This window comes from Canis lupus, chromosome 27 (assembly GCF_048164855.1).
Source record: "Canis lupus baileyi chromosome 27, mCanLup2.hap1, whole genome shotgun sequence".
NCBI classification, from domain to species: Eukaryota; Metazoa; Chordata; class Mammalia; order Carnivora; family Canidae; genus Canis; species Canis lupus.
The window spans coordinates 14,159,493-14,181,222 of NC_132864.1; the positions used below are offsets into that span (position 1 = coordinate 14,159,493).

Below are 21,730 nucleotides of genomic sequence, written 5' to 3' on the forward strand. Positions count from 1 at the left end.
TCTCTAGCTATGTCACTATGAATAAATAAATAAATAATCTTTAAAAAAAAAAAAAAGTATGCTTCATGCCCAGTATGGAGCCCAACTTGGGGCTTTTACTCTACCCTGAGATTAAGACCTGAGCTAAGAACAAGAGTTGGATGCTTAACCGACTGAGCCAGCCAGGCGCCCTTGGTTTCCACATTTCTAAGTTTCCATGGACCAAATATTTGTCATTGAGCTAATGGGGAATTGAGGTATTTCCTTACCAGATGGCAGGCTTCTCATTCCAGTCATGATGCTTATTTTGTGTCCTGACAGACAGGAGGTGCCAGCTTTCATCATAAAGCACCATGAATGTGGCAATCTGCTCTGTCTGTCTTCTCCCCTGTCACAGCACTTCCATTGAACCTTGGTTGTTCCTTCTACAGTGTCTGAAGTTCTGGGGCCTTGATTATTCCCATCTTAGGGATGGGGAAGCAGAGTCCCCTTGAAGGGTTGTGATTTCCTTAAAACCTTGTTTGGTTTTTTTGGAGAGAGAGAAAGAGAGTGAGGTGAGAGGGAAGGGACAAAGGAAGAGGGAGAGAGAGAATCTTAAGCAGGCTCCATGCCCAGCATAGAGTCTGAAGTGGGGCTTGATCTCACGACCCTGAGATCATAATCTGAGCCGAAATCAAGAGTCAGACACCCAACTGACTGAGCCACGCAGGCGCCCCACCCTGAAGCTTTGTTACTTGCTGGTAGTCCCAGGACTAGCACTAAACACTCCTGTCTCCCAGTCCTGAGCTTGTCTCCTTCTCTCTGGGAAGCAGGGGGTGCCAGGCAGCTCACTCCTTTTAGTAAAAAGCGAAAGATTTATGCGATCTGAAGAGAAACCAGAGTATTGCGGCTCACTCCTTTTAGTTCAGTGGTTGTTCATATGAGAAATCATATGTCACATGTTGTACAGGACAGCCAACATTCATCATTTATTTGTTCCATCTATATGTTACTGACCTCCCACTATATGCTCAGCTCTGTGTAGATACTTGGGATAAAGTAGTGAACAAGACAGACAGGACTTATGCCCTGGAGACAATTACAGAATAGTAGGGAAGAAAGACTGCAAAAGAGACAAACTTTGTGAATTGTGATTAGTGCCGGGGAGTAATGGGGGATCCACGCATTTATGCACCAGATGCTGTGCCAAGGAGTTCTTGAGCATCATCTGATTTGATCTGTAACCATTGTCTGATTTAATCCTCACAACTAGCCTATGAAAGGAGATGGCAGGATGAAGACACAGAGGTTCAGAGAAGCCCAAGTAATTTTCTCTGGCCTCACAGATTAGGGAGAGAGACTACCAAACAGCTAATTTTCTGTGGAAATAAGCACTGTTCTAGTACTTCATATAAACAGAAAGCCTTGAGTGCCATGCCAAGAGAATTTTTGGTAGGCAGTGGGGAGCATTGAAGGTTTGAAGCAGAGAGAGAAGTGCCCATGGTCAGGTCTCTGTTTTAGAAATCTCACGCTGGCAGCATGGAGGATGTATAGGAGGGGGTAGTCTGGGGATCCCTTAGGAAGTTCTGGAGGTCGTCTTGGAGAGTAGTAAGGCTGGACTGGACCAGCGTAGAGGCTGTGGTGGTGGAGGGGAGCAGATGGAGAGAGATTCAGTAAAGGAAAACCAATGAGACGAGGTAATAGAGCAGATGTGGCATACGGGTAAGGCAGGTTTTGTTTATGGGGATCCCAAGTGGGATCAGGATCCTGGGTCACCAGGAGCCATCAGTGTGTGGATTCTGCCCCTAGGTAGCCGGCGGCTGGTGGATGTGATGGATGTGAACACCCAGAAGGGCACGGAGATGAGCATGTCCCAGTTTGTGCGGTACTACGAGACCCCGGAGGCTCAGCGGGACAAGCTGTACAACGTCATCAGCCTTGAGTTCAGCCACACCAAGCTGGAGCACCTGGTCAAGCGTCCGACTGTGGTAGGCCCCTGGTCTTGGTCTCCTCCCTGATACTTTCTACCTCCTCTCCTCACCCTTCTTCTCCTGCTGCCTAGGCTCCAGGCCAGCCTGTGCCAGCCCCAGCAAAGGACAGGAAGAATGTGGGGAGAATGAGGGATGGTGAGAGAACCCAATGGAAGGGCACCCCAAGACAGCAAGTGCTGACGATGGGCTGGCTTTCAGGTAGACCTGGTGGACTGGGTGGACAACATGTGGCCACAGCATCTGAAGGAGAAGCAGACAGAAGCCACGAATGCCATTGCGGAGATGAAATACCCGAAAGTGAAGAAGTAAGACTCCCTGGCTAGTGGTGGGAGCTGGGTGGGCAGGGGTTGGGTTGGGAGGGTGTCTCACAGCCCTGTGGGGTGCTGCTGGGACTCAAAGGATGGGGGTCCTTGGCATGAGCAGGCTGGCATCTTGCTTTCTTGGAACCCAGGCGCTCTGCTCTGCATTCCCCATCCAGATGGTCCTTTGGCCTCCCTGCCAGCTCTTCCTAGGGGCATGTGATTGAGGAGGGAGGAAGAATAATGGGGACCATCTCTGTGTGCATGTGTGTGCTTGTTATACCTGTATCTACTCCCACCAAGTGACAGAAAGTCCTGGGAGTGAGCATCTTCCGAGAGACCCGCTCATCATGGACGTTTTGCTTTGGCCAAGGGCTGAGGAGGGGTCTGGTGTTCTTTTGCTCCTTGCTGTTGAGACCCGGGACTTTTCCCAAATAAGCCCAAGGGCTGCTTACTCATCAAACACTCCTTAGACGGTGTCTCCACGTGGCAGGTTGGCTCTGGGCTGGGAAGGTGGCTGCATCTAATTGCAGGGACTTCACTACACATGGACCAGTAAGTCCTGAGACCAGTTGTTTAATGTGAACAGAGGCACCTATGATCCCCTTCACTTTCTAGAATTTTAATAACGGACCCTGGGGACCCTTGGGGCTACCTTCAGGCTCTCACCATCTCAGGCCGTCTGTGTTTCCATCTACAAAACGGGAAGGAGATGCTGACTGTCCCAGGCAGGACTGCTGCTCTGGGCTTCCTAGAAGAGTTGGCCCTGGCAGCTCCAAATCCATTAGCATCTCTCCTCTGCTCAACCCTGCTGCCAGGAGTGCCCCCAGGAGCTTGAAGGCTGTGAGCTTTTCATTCAATCCACCCTTCATTCAGGGCAGAGTGAATGCAGACTCAGTGCCAGGCTTTGTAAGGGAGGCCAGCGTGCTGGCCCTGGGTTTCTCAACGCTGTGCTTTCAAGCTCTCTCTTTCTTTAATTATTTCTCAGGCATTTTTCCTCCCCTTGAAGCTGAAGCTCCTTACATCCCTTGGATCAGGGCTACATCAAACACAAGGAATGGGCTCAAAGTGGGGAGGGTGGGAGGGTTTTCAGTTTCTTTCCCATTGGATTGCAACAAAATTTCTGAAGCCCCTGAGTTGGGGAAGGAAAAGATGAACAAGACCAAGAACCTTAACCCTCTGGAAAACGTGTCCTAAAACACTGGGGATAAGGTGTAAGTCTCAGCCTAGGTAGAGGGAAACAGACCCCCAGGAGGGGAACAGGGAGAGGAGGAATCCTTTTTGGCTGGTGGCATTGGGAATTCTTCTTGGAGGGGACATTGGACTTAGGCTTTATTTTATTTTTAAAGATTTTATTTATTTATTCATGAGAGACCCAGAGAGAGGCAGAGACATAGGCAGAGGGAGAAGCAGCTTCCCACAGGGATGCGGGACTTGATCCCAGGTCTCCAGGATCATATTCTGGGCTGAAGGTGGCGCTAAACCGCTGAGCCACCCGGGCTGCCCCTGGACTTAGGCTTTAAAGGATAGAGGAGATGGGAGGGATGAAGGAAGGGATAGGGAAGGATGGGGGAGAGGTGAGGGGAGTGAAGTGCTAAGGGCTTTTAAGGAATCATGAGAGGAGAGCTGGGGAAAAGAGTGTGGGACTCAGACATTAGGGGCAGATCACAGCTTTCATTGATTGATTGGGTGATTGATTGATTGATTCAGCATATGTATTAAACATCTGATTGGTGCTGAGCACTGGACATATAGTGAGGAGGAAACCAGATGAGTTCCCTGCCCTGACGACAGAGCTTTCAGTCTCTCTGGAGACAGACATTCATCCACCAATCAGATAAACAAATGGCAACTTTGCAGCTGTGTTGAAGCAACAGAGCAGAGATCCAGGGTGCTACAGGAGCCCATACCAGGGTACTTAAGGTTGTAGGGCAGGTGTCCCCAAGATGGGGTCTGAAGAGAAAGGGGTTACTTAGGAGAAGGGGCCTGGGAAGAGCTTTCCTGGCTGTGTGCAGAGAGCCAGGTGGCATGGTTCAGAAGGGTGGGGAGAAGGGGACAGATAGACCTACGGAAGGAATGCAAGTGAGGCTAGAGCAGAGCAGGGGGTGGGCAGTGGATGCAGGGTGGTGGGTGGGCCGGGCTGGTCAGGGACCGACATGCCATAGTGAGGGGGCTGTGTTTCTCCTAAGAGCAGTCAGAAACCTCTATGAGATTTTTTTTTAAAAGATTTTATTCATTTATTCATGACACACACACACACACACACACAAGCGCAGAGACACAGGCAGAGGGAGAAGCAGGCTCCATGCAGGGAGCCTGACGTGGGACTCGATCCCGGGTCTCCAGGATCAGACCCTGGGCGGAAAGCAACACTAAACCGCTGAGCCACCCGGGCTGCCCTATGAGATTTTTTTTTAAAGCTTTATTTATTTCAGAGAGAGAGAATGCAATGGGAGGAAGGGCAGAAGGAGAAAGAGGAAGAGAATCTCTAGCAGACTTCCTGCTGAGTACGGAGCCTGACACAGGACTCAATCCCGGGACCCTGAGATCACACGATCAGAGCTGAAATCAAGAGTCGGTTGCTCAAGTGACTGAGCCACCCAGGCCTCCCTCTCTGAGAGATTTTAAACAGAGAGGGATGTGTTCAGATTTGCTTTCTGCAAGTTCTGCTGCTGTGTGGATTGAAGGAGCTGGGAGTAGAGTGATGGGAGAAACCAGTGGATAATCTCTATGAGAGCAAATGATGGAGCAGGAGGGAGCAGAGGACAAATGGTACATGCATCTAGGAAGGTAAAATAGATCACACTGGGGGACATAGATTTCAATTACTTTGCCTCCTTTAGATATATTTGGTATATTCTTCACTTTATTTTTTATTTTTAAAGATTTTATTTATTTATTCATGAGAGACACAGAGACACACACACACACACACACACACACACACACACACACACACAGAGACTCAGAGACACAGGCAGAGGGAGAAGCAGGCTCCATGCAGGGAGCCTGACATGGGACTCGATCCCGGATCTCCAGGATTAGACCCTGGGCTGAAAGCGACACTAAACCACTGAGCCACCCGGGCTGCCCTATTCTTCACTTTATTGAAAGTTATTAAGAAAGAAAGAAAGAAAGAAAGAAAGGTATTCCTCTAAATAGTTTAATTCTATTAATACATCAATAATCCTAATTACCAAAAAAAGGCTTACATACAATTTTCTACAACGACATGTCTTCAAAACATTAGCTGGATTGTATGGCAGATATATTTACAAACCCTGTAAGTGGCTGTGGGAACTTGTTATAGGATTTGAACCTTGTTAGGAAGGAAGTTGTCACCTTGGAAGTAGTCCGTTGGTTTGGCTGAAAAGAATGCCAGTTAATCAGCGAGGTAAAAATCCTGCAATGATGAAGTCCTCTGGGACCATAGAATGGTTCTGTGGAATTTAATTAAAATGACACTGTTTCTAGAAGTCAGAGCTTCCATGCTGACAGGCCACCTGCATTCAGGTTTGCAGGAAGGAAGAGAGGAGTGTTACAGGCCCATTACTGCCTTTGCCCTGGCTCCAGGATTTGTGTAGTTTGATCATGGCGAGGGAGTTTGGAATTTTAGTGGGTTTTGGCTGAGATACTTAAGGTGAAGGGTGCTAGCATTTGTCAGTGAGTAGCTGTAACTTTGTAGGAGAGAAAAGGTGTAAAGGTTGTATTAGTGTATTCATTATCTGTTGCTGCCTTTACTGAGTGCCCACAAATGTAAGACCCTATTCTAAGTAGTTGGTAGGCTACAGTGAATAAAGCGAAGTCCCCATGTTCAGAGGGCTTATGTTCAGGTGGGGAAAAATGGGCAAGCAAACACGTGAATCATATAATTAAGGAGATGATAAGTGTCAAGGAGGAAATATAAAGCAAAATAAAGAGGGGCGCTGGCTGACTCAGTTGGTGGAACGTGTGACAAACAGTGACAGCTATTTAGGAGTACCCCTGTACTCATTGTTTATTGACACATAACATTACCCTAAAACTTTGTAGCTTAAAAAAGAAATCTTAGCAGCTTAAAGCGGCAAACAGTTTCTGTGGGTCAGGAATCTGGAAGTGGGTTACCTGGCTCAGAGTTGCTCATGAGCTTGTCTCAAGACTTAAGCCTCGGCTGTAGTCACCCGAAGGCTTAACTGGGGCTGGAGGGCCCACTTCCAAGTTGGTGCGCTCACATGGCTGTTAGCAAGAGGGCTTAGTTTTTCACCATTTGGGTCTCTCCATAGGGCTCTCCATAGGTCTCTCTATAGGTCTCTCCTCTCTTCAAGAGGGCTTGAATGTCCTTGTGACATGGCAGCTGGTATTCCCATCTCTTTCCAACCCCACAAATGGAGAGCAAAGAAGCCACAGTGCCTATATTTGAAAGTCACATGCTGTTTGCTTCTGCCATAGTCTTTTTTTTTTTTAAAGATTTCATTTACTTATTCATGAGAGAGAGAGAGAGAGGGGGAGAGAGAGAGAGAGAGAGAGAGAGAGAGAGGCAGAGGGAGAAGCAGGCTCTATGCAGGGAGCCCGACGTGGGACTCGATCCCAGGACTCTAGGATCAGGCCCCGGGACAAAGGTAGGCGCTAAACCGCTGAGCCACCGGGGCTGCCCAACCATATTCTTTTAATTAAAAGTGAGGTCCTATGTCTAGCCCACACTCAAGGGGAGGGGAATTTGGCTCTATTTCTGAAAGGGGGGAGTTTCAAAGACTTTGGACATTTTTTTTTTAAGATTTTATTTATTCATGAGAGACACAGAGAGAGAGAGAGGCAGAGACACAGGCAGAGGGGAAAAATAGGTTCCATGCAAGGAGCCCAACATGGGACTCGATCCCGGGTCTCCAGGATCACGCTCTGGGCTGAAGATGGTGCTAAACTGCTGAGCCACCAGGGCTGCTCTGAACATGTTTTAAAGCCTTCATAATCTCCTAGGTCTGTGACAGGGGCATACCTCTCTCACTTAGGACCACTGGGTATTATAATGCATTCCAGAAGGAAATTAGCAAGTCTTTTCTGTCCTTACATGCTGCTTGCAGAAATGAAATTTACAGCTTAATGGAAGCAGACTGTGACTGACAAACAGAAAGGAAGGGTACCCCGTATATACCATACCTTTGGCCCCAAAATAATTGGGAGTCAACTGCATTTTTCTCCCCGTACTTTCTGAGGGTGGCAGGAAGAACTGAGAAAAAAATGGATGGTGTGAAGTGAAGCTGAAACCCAGACAGGATGAAAATAGGTGCTGGGGTGAGCAAGTTTCAAGGCTGCCCCAGGCAGTCTCTGGTGGCCATGGAAATCTTTCATCTCAAGGACTCAGTTTCCCCTTCTACAAAGTGGGGATCCTGTCATCCTTGCCTCACCTCCCAACCACACTGTAGGGAAATGGAGCCTATAGTGATGTGAGATGTGGGTAGGACAAGATGTTTGTGTGGTCTCGTGTAGACACAAGGTCTCCAACTATCATCAGAATCCTTGGCTTTTCAATCTATTCTCCCTCATATTTGCATTGGGCTTTTTTTTTTTTAAGATTTTTATTTTTATTTTTTTTGAGAAAGTGAGAGGGAGCAAGCATGAGCGGGGGTGGGGGGGGAGGCAAAGGGAGAGGGAGAAGCAGGCTCCCTGCTGAGCAAGGATGCCCCCTCCCCCATGTGGAGCTCAATCCCAGGACCCTGAGTTCATGACTTGAGCTGAAGGCAGACACTTAACCTACTGCCTCCCGGGTGCTCCTGCATTGGGCTTTTATCTCTACAACCCTCATTTACTTTCAACTCTCCTCAACCATGTTTGCTGGTACTAGAGATGATCACCCCTGTGTAATATCACACTGGGACACGGACCTAGAGAGGCTGCGGCAGTCACACAGGGATGGAGCTGTGGGCCAGGCATCACACCCCAGGCCTCTGGATTCCTGGCTTTTCCTCTCTACCTCTCTAGCTTTACAAGAGGAACAAAGAAAGCCAGCCTTTTCTGTGCTGCCATGTATAGACACAGACACTGTGTTAGACACTTAGCACGTATATCTCAACGGTACTGGAAGTGGGTGTTAACTACCTTCATCTTATAGACATGAAACTGAAGTTCATGCAGTAGTGCTTCAATGCAGGGAACAGGTGTAGCCATTGAGTATAAGATGGGGGCTGGTATGGCTGTGGATAACTTAAAAAATTCTTCTTTTGGGAAAAAAAAAAATCCAGTGCTGGCCAAACCATGCACATTTAGAGTCTAGTTTGACCCATGAGGGCCACCAGTTTGAGGCCCCTGACTAACTCAACAAATGGGGATGCTGAGTTCGAGGAGGGGGAACGATTTAGTCTAATGTCAAACAGTTGATCAGAATAAATATAGGGCTGTATTGCTGGGTGCTATACCTAACACAGATTAATCTGATGTGATCCCTGCTGGGGCTTGAGCTGAGGCACTTGTGTCCAAAAAAGTAATAATTTTCCCATGGGGATGACTCAGTCCAGCTGTCAGGGCCTTCTCTTAGCTCATTTAACTCTATGTTTTGTGTCAAATACTTTGCTCAAGGAGCTCCTAGGTGGCTCAGTGGGTTAAGCACTCGACTCTTCATTTTGGCTTAGGTTGTAAGATGGAGCCAGGGTTTAGGCTCTATGCTGAGCGTGGAACCTGCTTAAGATTCTCTTTTTCCCCTCTTCCTTTCCTCTTCTCCTCCTTTCTTAAAAAAAAAAAAAAAAGCTTTAAAAAGCTTGCTTAAGAACACCCATCGAATGGCTGGTGCTCGAATCCAAGATGGGAGATGTTTCTTGTAATTACACTTTTTTTCTTGTAAATAGGGAGAATATACTATGGTGAAAAAAATCAACCAGTTCCAAAAAGTTCACAGTGCAATCTCATAGCAGGCCACTGGCCATCCTGTAATGACCCTGGGAAGCAGCGCCCTGGCCCAAGGCATTGACCACCTTGAAATGACATCAACATTCACTTCCCTAAAATGGGGATTATAGGGTTGTTTTAAAGGTGAAACTAGATATTATGCATTTAATGGCTTTTATTATTAGCACTTGATAATCAGAGCCCATTAGTTAATATTCGTGGATAGCCCCAGTGGATGGGTTTTGGTAAAGAATGAAGAAGCTGGATTTCAGAGTCTATATACCACTGTCTTCTGCTCCCTTGGGGTTTAGGGGAATGGTGTGGGGACAGAATGGGAGGAGGGCTATGGCCCTGGGGAGCACGCCCTGGAGGGTGGGACTACTGATTTGAGCTGAACCATCTCCTGCAGCGGGAAGTCAGTGGTTGAGTTTGACTGTAACCTGCAGACCTCGCTTCTCTAAAAGAGTCTTGGGATCTGCCTGGTAGACCTGGGAGAAGGGCTGATAACCTCTGAGCCAGGCTGCTTGGGTAAGCACCATCACTAAGGTAGTGACCTTGGTGAGTCATGACCTCGGAGCCTCTGCTTTCTCATCTGTAAAACGGGGACAATCCTGGGAGTGAACTCAGAGGGTCGTGAAAATTGTATTAAATAATCGCAGTATCACAGTGCCAGGTACTGTGTTAATATGTATGTATCTCAATGAATTCCCACAGTAACTCTCTGATGTAGGGGTACACAGCTGCTGAAGGGCCAGGCAGGGGAAGGGGCAGCAGAGGAGCATCTCAGAACGCAGGGTTGAACTTAAGTCACCTCCCTGCCATTAGGATGAGAAAACCCGCTCAGGGACGGGAAGTAAGTTGCCCAAGGTCACACAGATGATCGTCTTCTTAGGGCTGGAGCAGCGTCCCTGGTCTCTGGACTGCCATGCCTCGGATCTGACACTCCCTTCAGACCCTAGCCTTGCCCCGATGGACACATCAAGGTGGCTTTTGCTGGGTCGTCCTCTCCAATGGCAGGACGGCGCCCACACTCTCTGAAAACGGGGGCGCGGGTGTTCCTGAGCGCCTGCGGGCAGAGCTGCCCCGGCGCCCCCACCCAGCCCGGGCGAGGGGGCGGCCGTGGGCGGCGGCGGCGTCCCCTGGCGCTGGCCCGCGAGCTTCCCTGTCGCCGCCGCGGCCTCCCTCCTCCTTCCTGGCGGCCGCCGCGCCGCGCGGGTGTTCAGTTTCAGCGCGGGGATGAGCGCAGGCTGCGCCCGGCTCCCCGAGGAAGGAAGGAAGAGAGAGAGGGCTGCACGGTCCTCGGCCGGCCGGGCCTGGCAGCGCCGTGGAGGGGGCTCGGCCCCGGTCGCCTGCGCTGGGCGCGCGTCGGTCCTGCGCTGCCGAAGGGGACGCCCGGGGGCCGCGCTGCCGCCGCCGCCGCCGAGGGTAACCGCGGGCGCGCCGGGCGGGGCCGGGCGGGCGTCCCTGCGCTGCGCCCCGCGGGGCCCGGGCTGCCCGGGAGCCCCCGCTCCTCCGGGGCGCTCCGGGGCGCGCCGGGGCGGGGTGTGGGTCACCTCCCGCCCGCGGGCTGCGCAGCCCGCGTCGCGGAGCGGCTCTTTGTGTCCTCCCGGGGCTGCGTGTAAGTGTAGTGTGTGTGCGCGCGCGCCTTCAGCCCCGTCACCCGGTGCCAGCTTTCCCCAGGTCCCCCCACCCCCCGCCAAGACCTTGGCCCCAGGGGATGCTGCCTGAGGCGCGGGGGGAGTTCTCGCTAAGTTGGAGGGAGAAGGGCGAGGTGGGGTCGCCCCGCTTCCCGGGATCCCAGGCAGCGCCCCAAAGTTGGTGCTGCAGGTGCAGCGCCCCCTCCTACCACGCTCCTCCCCAGCCAGCGCGGGCCTCGGGAGGCAGGAACCCCCCCAGAGGCTTAGTTCGGGGGCGCCTGATTCTCAAACCCCAACTTGGAGGGTGCACTTCTGCACGGAAGCCGCCCGGGCGGTGGGTGGGGGGTTGTGGAGGGGCGCGGCTTTCCGGGCAAGGGGCAGCCAGGCGGAAGCCAGGCTGGCTGGCCGGTGGGGAGAGCTTAGCGGCCGTGGCACGGAGCCGGGGCGCCCATGTGACTGCGGTGTGCTTTGGAAGAGGAAGCTGTAGAGGTCAGTGCAAAGGCGTCACGCCAGAGCGAGCGGGAGCAGGAGTGAGGGGGGAGACCCGGAATGAGCGCGGGGCGGGTGGCGGCTGCAGGGGCCCCGGACAAAGCCGCCCTGTCACAGCCGCCCTGGCCGCGGACGCCTGCATTTGCCCCGCGGGAGGGGCGGCGGAGCCTGGCGGCCAGGAAGTGAGGGACACGGGGGAGGGGCCTCCCTAGGAGAGGCGGGGCTGGAAGTGGCACCCCCACGCTCCAGAGGGCCTCGCAGGATGCTGGAGGGCGACTTGGGAGGGCAGATCAGAAGCAAACACAACTTGGAGAACTTTCCTTGCACATAGCTGCCGCAGCTCCTAGTGATTACGTCCATGCGTGTGTGTGTGTGGGGGGGGGGCGGGAATTGGGGCTGGGGGCAGGAGGTTGGGGGTTGGTGAATACGTGGGGCCGGGTCGCCCTTGGGCCCAAGAGCCACGCTCCGCTCCGCTCCGCTCCCCGCCTCTCCGCTGCGGGCGCCTGGGTGGTTATCCAGCTGCAGACTGAGGGAGGCACATCTCGCTCCACCCCACAAACACTTAAATTGTTTTCCCTAGGTTGTTTTCTGCTGAGGCCTGAAGGGGGTGGAAACCAAGGTTAGATTAAAAAAAGAAAAGAAAAAAGAATCCAGACGAAGAGGTGGTTTTAGGAAAAAAATGAGGACTAATATTTTGAAGTGGTGCTTGGAGAGGAGGCCGGTTGGTCCGTGGGGGTGGGGTGGGTTAGGGTTTCACCCCCTGCTCCCCACTCCCAGTTCCTTGGAGAGAAGAGGGTCACTCTGGTCTTCAGAGTAGGGACCCGTCTGCGCGTGCTGGGTGGAGGCGGGAGGGTGCAGAGCGGGAGCCCAAGCCGGGACTCTAACAACCCCAGCGCCAGCCCCGCAGCCCCGCAGCCCCGCAGCCCCGCAGCCCCGCAGCCCGCGCCTGTCTTCGTGACAGGGCTGCGTCCTGTGCTGTCAACTACACCCCTCCGATGGGGTTGCTAGGCAGCGGGGCTCTGATGTGGGGGAAGGCCTTCTGATTTGTCAGCCTCCTGCAGACACATGGTTAAGGCTCCTTCCAGCCTATCCGGAGGAGGGACGCTGGGCACGCTGCCTGCATACTGCCGAGCCCCGGGTCCACCTGAATGTGAGGTGCAAAAGGCAGCTAAGAGGGAGGGGGCACCTGGAGCCCACCAGCCTCCTAACCAGCTCAGCCCCACCACCCCCATTATCTCCACTGGGGCTTGCTGCTGGCTCCTCCCTGTCTGTCCCTGCCCCGTTCTGTTCCTCCCCTCTTCCCCAAACCATGGAAAAGCAAAGTGCAGCGGGGAAAAGAGGTCAGTGGGGTAAGCATGTGTGTGTGGGCCTCCGGAGGTGCGAAGGTGCATGAGCATGAGCCGTGGGGTTGCTGCCCCCTCCGTGCTGCTGGTGGCTCTTGTGGGAAGGGGTGGGAGGGAAAGAGGGGGCCCCGGCATTGCTGGCTGCCAGGCCTGGACTTGGAAGCCTGCCCTCTCCACCCCCACTGCCCCACCTCCCCTTAAGCTCTGCCCACCCCTAGGAGGGCAGAATGTCAGGGGAGGGGGGACCAGACTGGTGAGTTCCTGTAAGGAGGGGTGGGTTATCTGGCTGTTGCTAGAGCTCAGAAGGGGGGCTGCTGGCAGGTTCTGTCTCCTGAATGCACCTCCTCCACCCAAGCCTCTGAGGGTTGGGTTCTCCCCTCTGCCTGTCCACCACCCCACCCCCAAGTGTCTCCTCTTAATCCCTTCACTTTTTTCTTAGCAGCTATATGGAGATAGAATTCCCATACCGTTCATTCATTTAAAGTGTACAATTCAGTGGTTCAGTGTGTTCATAGAGTTGTGCATTCACAGTCAAATTCAGAACATTTTTATCTCCCCAAAATGAAACCCTGTACCCACTAGCAGTCATTCCCCATCCTCACCCTCCACCCCCAGCCTCAGGCTTTGGCCACCGCGAATCTACCTTCTGTCTCTGTAGGTTTGCTTACTCTGGACGATTCATATCCAGGGAATTGTATACTATGATCTTATGTGGCTGGTACCCCTATCCTTTTGAGCTGCACTGCTCACTTCTCAGGCAGTTGCAGTTTGTCTTGCCGATTAACTTTTCCTGTGCGGTGCTCTATTAAGAATGTCCCATCCTGAAGGGCAGGGGTCTGATGCATTCTTAGGCATTTCTCTAGGTGCCGTACCTAGCTCTGGGCTGGACCATTGGTTGGCTCTCAGTAAATGCTTATTGAATGAATGAAGAGATAGATGAGGACTTGTGATTGGCAAGCTATGCAGGTGGTTTACAGTGGAATTCCGGGTACCCAGCTGCTGCACCGGGGGGTGGGGGGGTGGGGCTGGTGGTGGTGGCTGGCATCTTGGGAGAACTGGGAGGTACAGGAGCTGGGAAGGAGCAGAAAGGAAGCCTCTCTCACTGGGGTGGGAGTGGGGGTGGGGCAAGAGTAGAAGCTGCCTGTGAGAGATAAACCCAGTGGCCTGTGGGTTGCCAGCTCTCTCCTGGGAACCTGAAAACCAAAATGCCTCCCCCAGCCTTGGGGGCAGGTGGCCAGTGCTTGAGATTCGTCATCTGATCACAGGGGCTTCCCCTGAGGGGAACTCCGATTAGAATTGGGTTTAAAAAGAAAAGAAAAGAAAAGGAAAGGAAAGGAAATTCCCCAGTGTTAGCATTTATAAAAAGGCAGCTGGTCAAGCATCTCTGAAGCTTTTGGCTCACCTCCTGTGATTCAGGCACTGAATTTTTTTTTTCTGCTCCCCTGCTTCTGTGCCACAGGTACTGTCTGATGAGCGTGAAAGGCTGTTTCACTGACTTCCACATCGACTTTGGAGGCACTTCCGTTTGGTACCATGTTTTCCGGGGTGGGAAGGTGAGTTGAGCTGAGTCTCTTAGACTTTTGTCCAACCCTGGCTATTTCTTCATGGAGGGGCTCGCTCCCTGTCCCTCTTTTCCCTGCCCCACGCCCAACCAGCTCCTACCCTGTGAGCAGTTTCAGGGCCACCTCCTCACTCTCTGTCTTCTCCTGGAGAGAAAGATCAAGGTCAACTCCTTTGCATCACATCCAGTTACCCTTCACACACCTGCTTAGCCAGTCTCTTGTTCTAAGCACCTTAGGTCAGATTAGAACTCCAGTTCTGGTTCCCAAGAACTCCCAGTATTCATTTTGCCTGCTGTGGTGTCTCAGCCCAGAGACTGCTTAACTGAAAAGTCTAGTTGCTGGCACTACCTGCCTCCAGGAACATTTTATATGAGGCACAGACGTCTCCCGGAGAGAGGAGGTGGTGTGTGCATCCAGGATGCTCCTGCTGTGTTTGCTTCTGCGTGCACTCCATACAGCTGTTGGGATGCTCCTTGAGTATACGCTTGCCTCCTTCCTTGCCTGGGTCTATGTGTATGTTTGTTTTAACCAAACGTGTTGGAAGAAATTCTGGGTAGGAAGTCATTCTGCTTGGTTCCAGATGTTTTTCCTCCTTCTCCAGAGTGAGCACAGTCTGGGTTTATTTATTGGACCATTTTATCATATAACTTAGGAAATTCCCTTCTTTTCCTTCCCTTACCTCTCCAACAAGCCTGTGGCTCAGGAGAAAGAATGTTCCACACAGTCCAGGAACTCTACCCACCCTGGCGTTTCAGCGGGAATGGAGATTCCTTAAAGGCAGGCAGGTGTGACCCAGAAGGGCGGCACCCCCTCCTCACCATCCCAGAGACCCTTTGGGCCCAGTCCTGGAGGTGGTCCCCTATCCTCCCCGCTCCTAGGCCGGTGGGGCTGTCTCCTTGGGTTGTGCACAGCCTGAAAGAAATCCAGGACTTTGGCCCAGATCTTCAGCTCATTGCCTCCTTTTCCTCCCAAGATCTTTTGGCTGATTCCTCCAACCCTGCACAATTTGGCACTGTACGAGGAGTGGGTGCTGTCAGGCAAACAGAGTGACATCTTCCTGGGAGACCGCGTGGAGCGATGCCAAAGAATTGAGCTGAAACAGGGCTACACGTTTTTCATCCCTTCCGGTAGGTTTCGGCAAGACTGGTGCTGGGCTCTCCCTCGGCCCTTGGCTCTCCCAGACACCGGGTGAAGGCTCCTGCATCCCTGTGGCCTCAGCCACGGTTTTGGGCCAAGTGATGGGGTTCTATGGGCCTGGTGGCCAGTGGCAGTCCCTGAGAGGAGACGGCCTCTGTCCCTTTCACATCACACCTGTGTCTCCCTGCCTGTTGGCTAGAATTCACTCCTGGGAAAAAGCCCAGGGCCTCCCTCAGGGAAGCATGAATGGCTTTCCCAGGACTTCCTGTGGAGAGTTCTGTATGAGGGGATGACAGTGGTACTGTGGGGAGGGGTCTGGGTTCACCCCCTTGAAGGAGGAATTGGGTTATTTTACCCAAGGAAGCGCAGTGTATGGGAATGGCAGTCCCAGGCAGGTTCTGGGGAAGGGCAGACCCCAGGGTGGGGGGTTTTACAGGGGTGCCTGAAAGCCTAGGAAATGGGCAGAAGAGAATATACCTTTTGGAAAGGGCCCAACATGGCAGCCTCCCTTCTGCGGATCAAGGTGAAATGTAGTTGAGGTCAATGTCAGCTCTTACATTTGGACTCCCTCCTTCCCCTACCCCCCAAAAAATTAAGAAGAAAAGAGAAAAAGAAATCAAGGCTACAAGTATAGTAGAGGGCAGTTATTAAGAGCGCCAGCCCTGGAGACAGGCTACAAGGCCTTAGTTTGAATTTTAGCTCTGGTGCTTACAAGCTGTGACTTCCTAGAAACGACTTTACCTCTCTGTGCCTCAGTTTTCATGTCTGTAAAATGGGAGTGAGACTTCCCAGGGTGGTAGTGAGGACTGAGTGAATGAAGAACTACATGCCTACAGCTATTTGGTGATGGACCGAGGACTTCTGGGCAATTACAAGCTGAGGCACCAGTGAGCATGACATGCCCTAGGGGTTAGGGAGTGCAGTCCTTGGCTGTATTAACAGTAACATTTTCCCCAAGATGAGGAAGGTGACAGTCCCACTGTTGAGAGGAAGGGGGTCAGGTCACATAGAGCAGGTTGTATTCCTTTTGGTTACTATACTTTGGAGAGTAAGTTGACCTGGAGATAGGAGTCTGGATGTCACATCAGGTGAGATGAATTTGAAGAAGGAATTGAGTGGATTTTACCCAGAGAAGCAAAGCAGGTGTATGAGAACAGCAGTCAGCTAGTTGAAAGGTTGTCTCTTAGAAGAAGAGGTCCAGCCACGTGGTGTTGGAATGACTCTGGTCTGCTAGGTAGTGAGCTCCCTGTCACTGGGTGTATATAAGTAGAGGCTATATATAAGGCTGTGCCAAGGAGCCTGCAGGGAATTTGCCACTGAGTGTGGGCTTGAACCTTACGAGTATCCTTTGAAGCAACTAAGATCTATTGGATGGAGAAGCTGGTCACACTTAGGTTTCTGAGAGTTGAGTTGGATGCTAGCCTTGGGTCTGGACATGAAGCACTATGGTAGCACCTTCCACTGAGGGGATGAGGCCTGCACACTTGTACAGAAAGTTGGGCAGAAAGTAGAGATTTCAATATTAGGGAAATTGGGGATTTGGAAGTGGCAGGGTGTAGTGGGGGTGACTTTGTTGCCATGGCTCCAGGTCCATCCTCAGACTTGAGGAGGGGAAGGACTCCTATGTAGGACAGAATGGGTTGTAATTGGTGGGCAGCATTTATGGTACGTACCCTGGCAGATGTGGCACAGAAGCTCGGGAAGGAAGTGGTACCCTTCTAGAGTGTGTTCAAGCCACTCATTAGGTGTTGGAAGATTGGCCATGGTAGATGCAAGGGAACTCGATAATGCTCTTGGCTTTGCTGCTGATGCTCATTGTGACCTTGGGCTGGTCTCTTCCCCTGTCTGTGCCTCAACTATCCTATCTCTACAACGAGTGGGGTGGGGCTGAACTGTGGAACCCTTAGATCCCTCCCAACCTGGCCCCCCTGTGTGCAGGCCTCCTAACCTCCCTGGGAGGACAGACCTTCTTTTTTCAGGACCTTTTTGCAGAGGGGGGAGGTGGCTCATTGCTTTCCTTTAGTCTGGGATGGGAGGGGTGTTCATTTTGGTGACTTAGCAAGTTGGAAAGGGTCTTGCGAAGCGACATTGGAGCTCCAGCAGGGGTGTGACTATCCGTTGAAGGCAGGAGGAGGATTTGAACTGCAGCTAGTGGGCTGAGTGAGACCCCGGCAAAGACTCCTGGCCCCGAGGGTTGTGAGTGAGATGCCAGCCTGTTCAGGAAGTGGAAAAGTGGACAGTTAAAATTTGTCACCTTCTCAGGGGGAGGGGGTACGTATGGTTCCCAGGCATTGATTTCTGCAGGGACCAATGAAATTAAAAAAAAGAAAAATGGGAGCTTGTAGTTATAAACTTGCAGTTTTGCTAAAGACGGGTGTTAATTAAAAACAAAGCAAAACAAAAACACCCTGGCATCTACTGTTGCTGATTTTCACAAATGGAAGATGACGCTAAAAAAGTTGGAAGTACATGATTTCAGAATAAAGGACAGTTCTTTAAATCTGACAGTTTTGAGTTTATGAAAAATCTGTGCCATCTTCTTTTTTCCCATTTTGTTGCCAACCAGTGAAAACTGAGGGGCTGGAGTTATGGAGTCACAGAAGTCATTGGGCACCTGGGGATTCTTTCCAGCCCCAGCGCCCCCTGCGCTGTGGACAGACACACATCTGGGGGTTGGGAGAGTTGGAGTGTGGTTTTGGGTGGACAGTGGAGAGCTAACCTTGGAGAAGCAGGCATCTCTCCATGTGGGTTCTTCTTCTTTTTTTTTTTTTTTAATATTTTATTTATTTATTTATTCATGAGAGACACAGAGAAAGAGAGGCAGAGACACAGGCAGAGGGAGAAGCAGGCTCCATGCAAGGAGCCCGATGTGGGACTTGATCCCAGGTGTCCAGGATCACACCCTGGGCTGCAGGCGGCGCTAAACCACTGCGCCACCAGGGCTGCCCCATGTGGGTTCTTCTGTATCAGGAGTAGAGAGGCTAATTCTGGCATTTCTCACCTCTGACCTCCCACCATGGGTCTTTGTCACTACAATGCAACCTTGGACCTGTGTCCTCGTACCTCATGCTGGCCTCACATCTCCCTGTGGGTCATTTAGCAGGTCTTCAAAGCTCTAAGTTAACCAGAAAGTTAATAGGTTCGGATGGTTTTAAATGTTACAGTGTCTTTATGAGATGTGGTTTAACTCTTTCTTTTTGTGTGTGGCCTGGGTACAGGCTGTGGCCTGGGTGACAGTTCTCAGGCCTCATTCCTGGGTGGTCTGGGAAAGCTGCCTGGAAGAGGAAGACTTGAAGGTGGCTGGGGAATGTTATCTGGAGAAAGAGGTGCAGGTTTGTCCTGTTGATGAGGCAGAGGCAGTGGGAATACAGTGGCCTCACCAGGGTGCACACAGCCAGGGGCAGGAGTGGCTGGCAAATTACCCAGACTTAGCCTGATCATTAGGTGGAAGGAAAACTTGAGGTGGAAATCATCCCCAAGGAGTGGGAAGTCAGATGGACCCAGTGACATCTTTTTCCTTCATGTGATGTGACCTGTGGCCAATGCCCTGACCATGCTGATGCGCTCAGCCTCCCCCTCTGGCTGCACCAGCTTCAGTGAACTATGGCTAATGGTAATAATAACTCATATTACTGAGCGACAAACATTTTACATACATTACTTACTTTCTTCATAAGCAATGGGAAGAAACATTTCTTTTTTTTTAAATTTTTATTTATTTATTTATTTATTTATTTTTTTAATGCATTTCTTTTTTTTTTTAATTTTTATTTATTTATGATAGTCACAGAGAGAGAGAGAGAGAGAGAGAGAGAGGCAGAGACACAGGCAGAGGCAGAAGCAGGCTCCATGCACCGGGAGCCTGACGTGGGACTCAATCCCGGGTCTCCAGGATCCCGCCCTGGGCCAAAGGCAGGCGCCAAACCGCTGCGCCACCCAGGGATCCCTAGAAACTTATTTCTTTATTTTTATTTATTTTATTGTTTTTTAAAGACTTTATTCATTTATTCATGAGAGACACAGAGAGAGAGAGGCGGAGACACAGGCAGAGGGAGAAGCAGATTCCTCACAGGGAGCCCGATGTGGATACCATCCCAGACCGGGATCACGCCCTGAGCTGAAGGTAGATGCTCAACTACTGAGTCACCCAGGCATCCTGAAACTTATTTCTTTAAACAAAGAAGATTCATGGGGGTGCCTGGCTCAGCGGTGGTAGAGCACGCAACTCTTAATCTCAGGGTTGTGAGTTTGAGCCCCACATTGAGTGTAGAGATTACTTAAAAAAATCTTTTTTTTTTTAAAGGTTTTATTTATTTATTCATTCATGAGAGACACAGAGAGAGAGGGAGAGGGAGGCAGAGACACAGGCAGAGGGAGGAGCAGGCTCCATGCAGGGAGCCCGATGTGGGACTTGATCCCAGGTCTCCAGGATCATGCCCTGGACTGAAGGTGGCACTAAACCACTGAGCCACCGGGGCTGCCCTAACAAAATCTTTTTAAAAACTTTTATTTAAAAAAATATTTTATTTATTTATTCATGAAAGACACAAAGAGAGAGAGGTGGAGACACAGGCAGAGGGAGAAGCAGGCTCCCCACAAGGAGCCCAACACGGGACTCGATCCCAGATCTCGGGATCAAGCCCTGAGCCAAAGGCAGATGCCCAACCACTGAGCCATCCAGGCGTCCCTTAAAAAATCTTTTTTTTTTTTTTAATATTTTATTTATTTATGACAGATAGAGAGAGAGAGGCAGAGACACAGGCAGAGGGAGAAGCAGGCTCCATGCACCGGGAGCCCAATGTGGGACTCGATCCCGGGTCTCCAGGATCGCGCCCTGGGCCAAAGGCAGGCGCCAAACCGCTGCGCCACACAGGGATCCCCCTTAAAAAATCTTAAATAAGTTTCCTGAGGCCCAGAGAGGTGAACTAGTCCAAGGTCACACAGTTAATAAGCAACAGAGCAGGGCAAGAGCCCAGATGTGCCTAGTTTCAGAGTTGACCTGGTTCTCATTCTCCATTAGCCTGGGAATCAGCAGACTTATGATCTGGTCTTCCTTCTCAGCTATGTGACTTTGGGAGAATTTTTTGCTCATTTAACAAACTTCCTTAAGGGCCCACTTGGCAGTGTGGAAAGTGTTAGGAGGGACTATAAGACAGATTCTCTGTGTCTTGAGTTCATGTCCAGCCAGGGAGCAGCCAGGATGGTGGAGGCCAGAATGGGGACCTGGGAAGGACCCTGAGGTCAGTGGCTTGATCTGGCCTGAAAGTGTTTCCCATCTTTGCCTTGTATTAAGAATCACCCATGACCTAGGGGAGCCTGGGTGGCTCAGTTGGTTGAGCATATGACTCTTGATTTTGGCTCAGGTCATGATATCTAAGTGATGGGATCAAACCCCACATTGAGCCTATGTTGGGCTCCAGGCTTCGTGGAGAGTCTGCTTAGAATTGTTTTCTCTCTCCCTCATCTTTTCCCTCTGCTCCCCCTTCATTCTTTCTCTCTCTCCCTCTAAAATAAATAAATAAATAAATAAATAAATAAATAAATAAATAAATAAATATTAAAAAAAAAAAAGAAAGAATCGCTCATGACCCCAAATTCAGGGGTAGCCCTAGGTGTTTTTCTTAGTCTTGGGACATTCTGAGAAAAAGTAACCTGAAGCTACTCAATAGTGTAATGTGGCTTGGGCCTCAGATGACCTGCCTGTAAAATGGGTAGAGAGTAGGGAGATGGTAGCAGTGAAGCAGGCTAGATATGAAGCGGAGGGAGTTGGGGCTCCAGGAAACCGAATGTTTGCTGCTCATCTCTAGCCAGTTAAAGTTGGATGAAAATGGCCTAGTGGGCCCACCTTCCTGTTTTTCTAGAGAAGGAAATAATTCAGATTATCTTGTGAAATTTCCCCATTTTTGTAACACAGGTGGATCAAACTAAACATACTCCTGAGTCTACCGCAGTCTGTGACTTGCCAGTTTGGATCATTGGTACCAGCTGTGAGGTCCTAGAGAGGAGAGGCTGCACCTTGGCAGCTGGCCTGCCCAGCCTGGGGCCTGGCCCAGCTCAGGGAGTCCATGAAGGAAGCAGGTCTTGGCCCTTTGTGAGGTGCATGACTTTTGGGTTTACCCCTACAGCAGCCACAAAGACAGACAAAGGTGGATGGGGGTGGAGAGGGCTTTGGTATCTGAATCCTGAGTGTCTGGGTTGTGGGTGAGAGAGGCTCCCTGTGCTCCACTGGCCCTCAGGTCCCAGAGAACACCTGTCCGTAGGTTTTGTGGGTCGCCTGCTTTCCTTCCACGATTGGATCTGTCCCCTGTCGCTTGGCCTGAATTGCCTCTGTTATTGCCTTCGTATTGCTAGTGACTCTGGCCTGAAAGCATGCACAAGGCAGATACCAGCCCCCCCAGCCCAGTCACCAGCCTGGGACACCTGCTCTCTCATGCTTTCTGGGTGCAGCTAAGGAGACAT

The 21,730-nt window shown here is 51.2% G+C and overlaps 1 protein-coding gene across 17 annotated transcripts in view; it reads left to right on the forward strand.

The window, feature by feature from the left end:
* Window positions 1-21,730, forward strand: part of KDM2B (lysine demethylase 2B) — a 121,189-nt gene that overhangs the window by 23,935 nt on the left and 75,524 nt on the right. For 12 of the 17 annotated variants that reach the window (XM_072802433.1, XM_072802436.1, XM_072802429.1 and 9 more), the window contains 4 exons: window positions 1,768-1,946; window positions 2,148-2,254; window positions 14,032-14,125; window positions 15,108-15,261. In XM_072802433.1, coding sequence (XP_072658534.1) covers window positions 1,768-1,946; window positions 2,148-2,254; window positions 14,032-14,125; window positions 15,108-15,261 — 534 coding nt within the window. Of the gene's footprint in view, window positions 1-1,767; window positions 1,947-2,147; window positions 2,255-9,983; window positions 10,087-10,306; window positions 10,529-11,108; window positions 11,230-11,489; window positions 11,594-14,031; window positions 14,126-15,107; window positions 15,262-21,730 lie in introns of those variants that run through there. The other 5 variants (XM_072802437.1, XM_072802438.1, XM_072802440.1 and 2 more) reach the window with 5 other exon arrangements.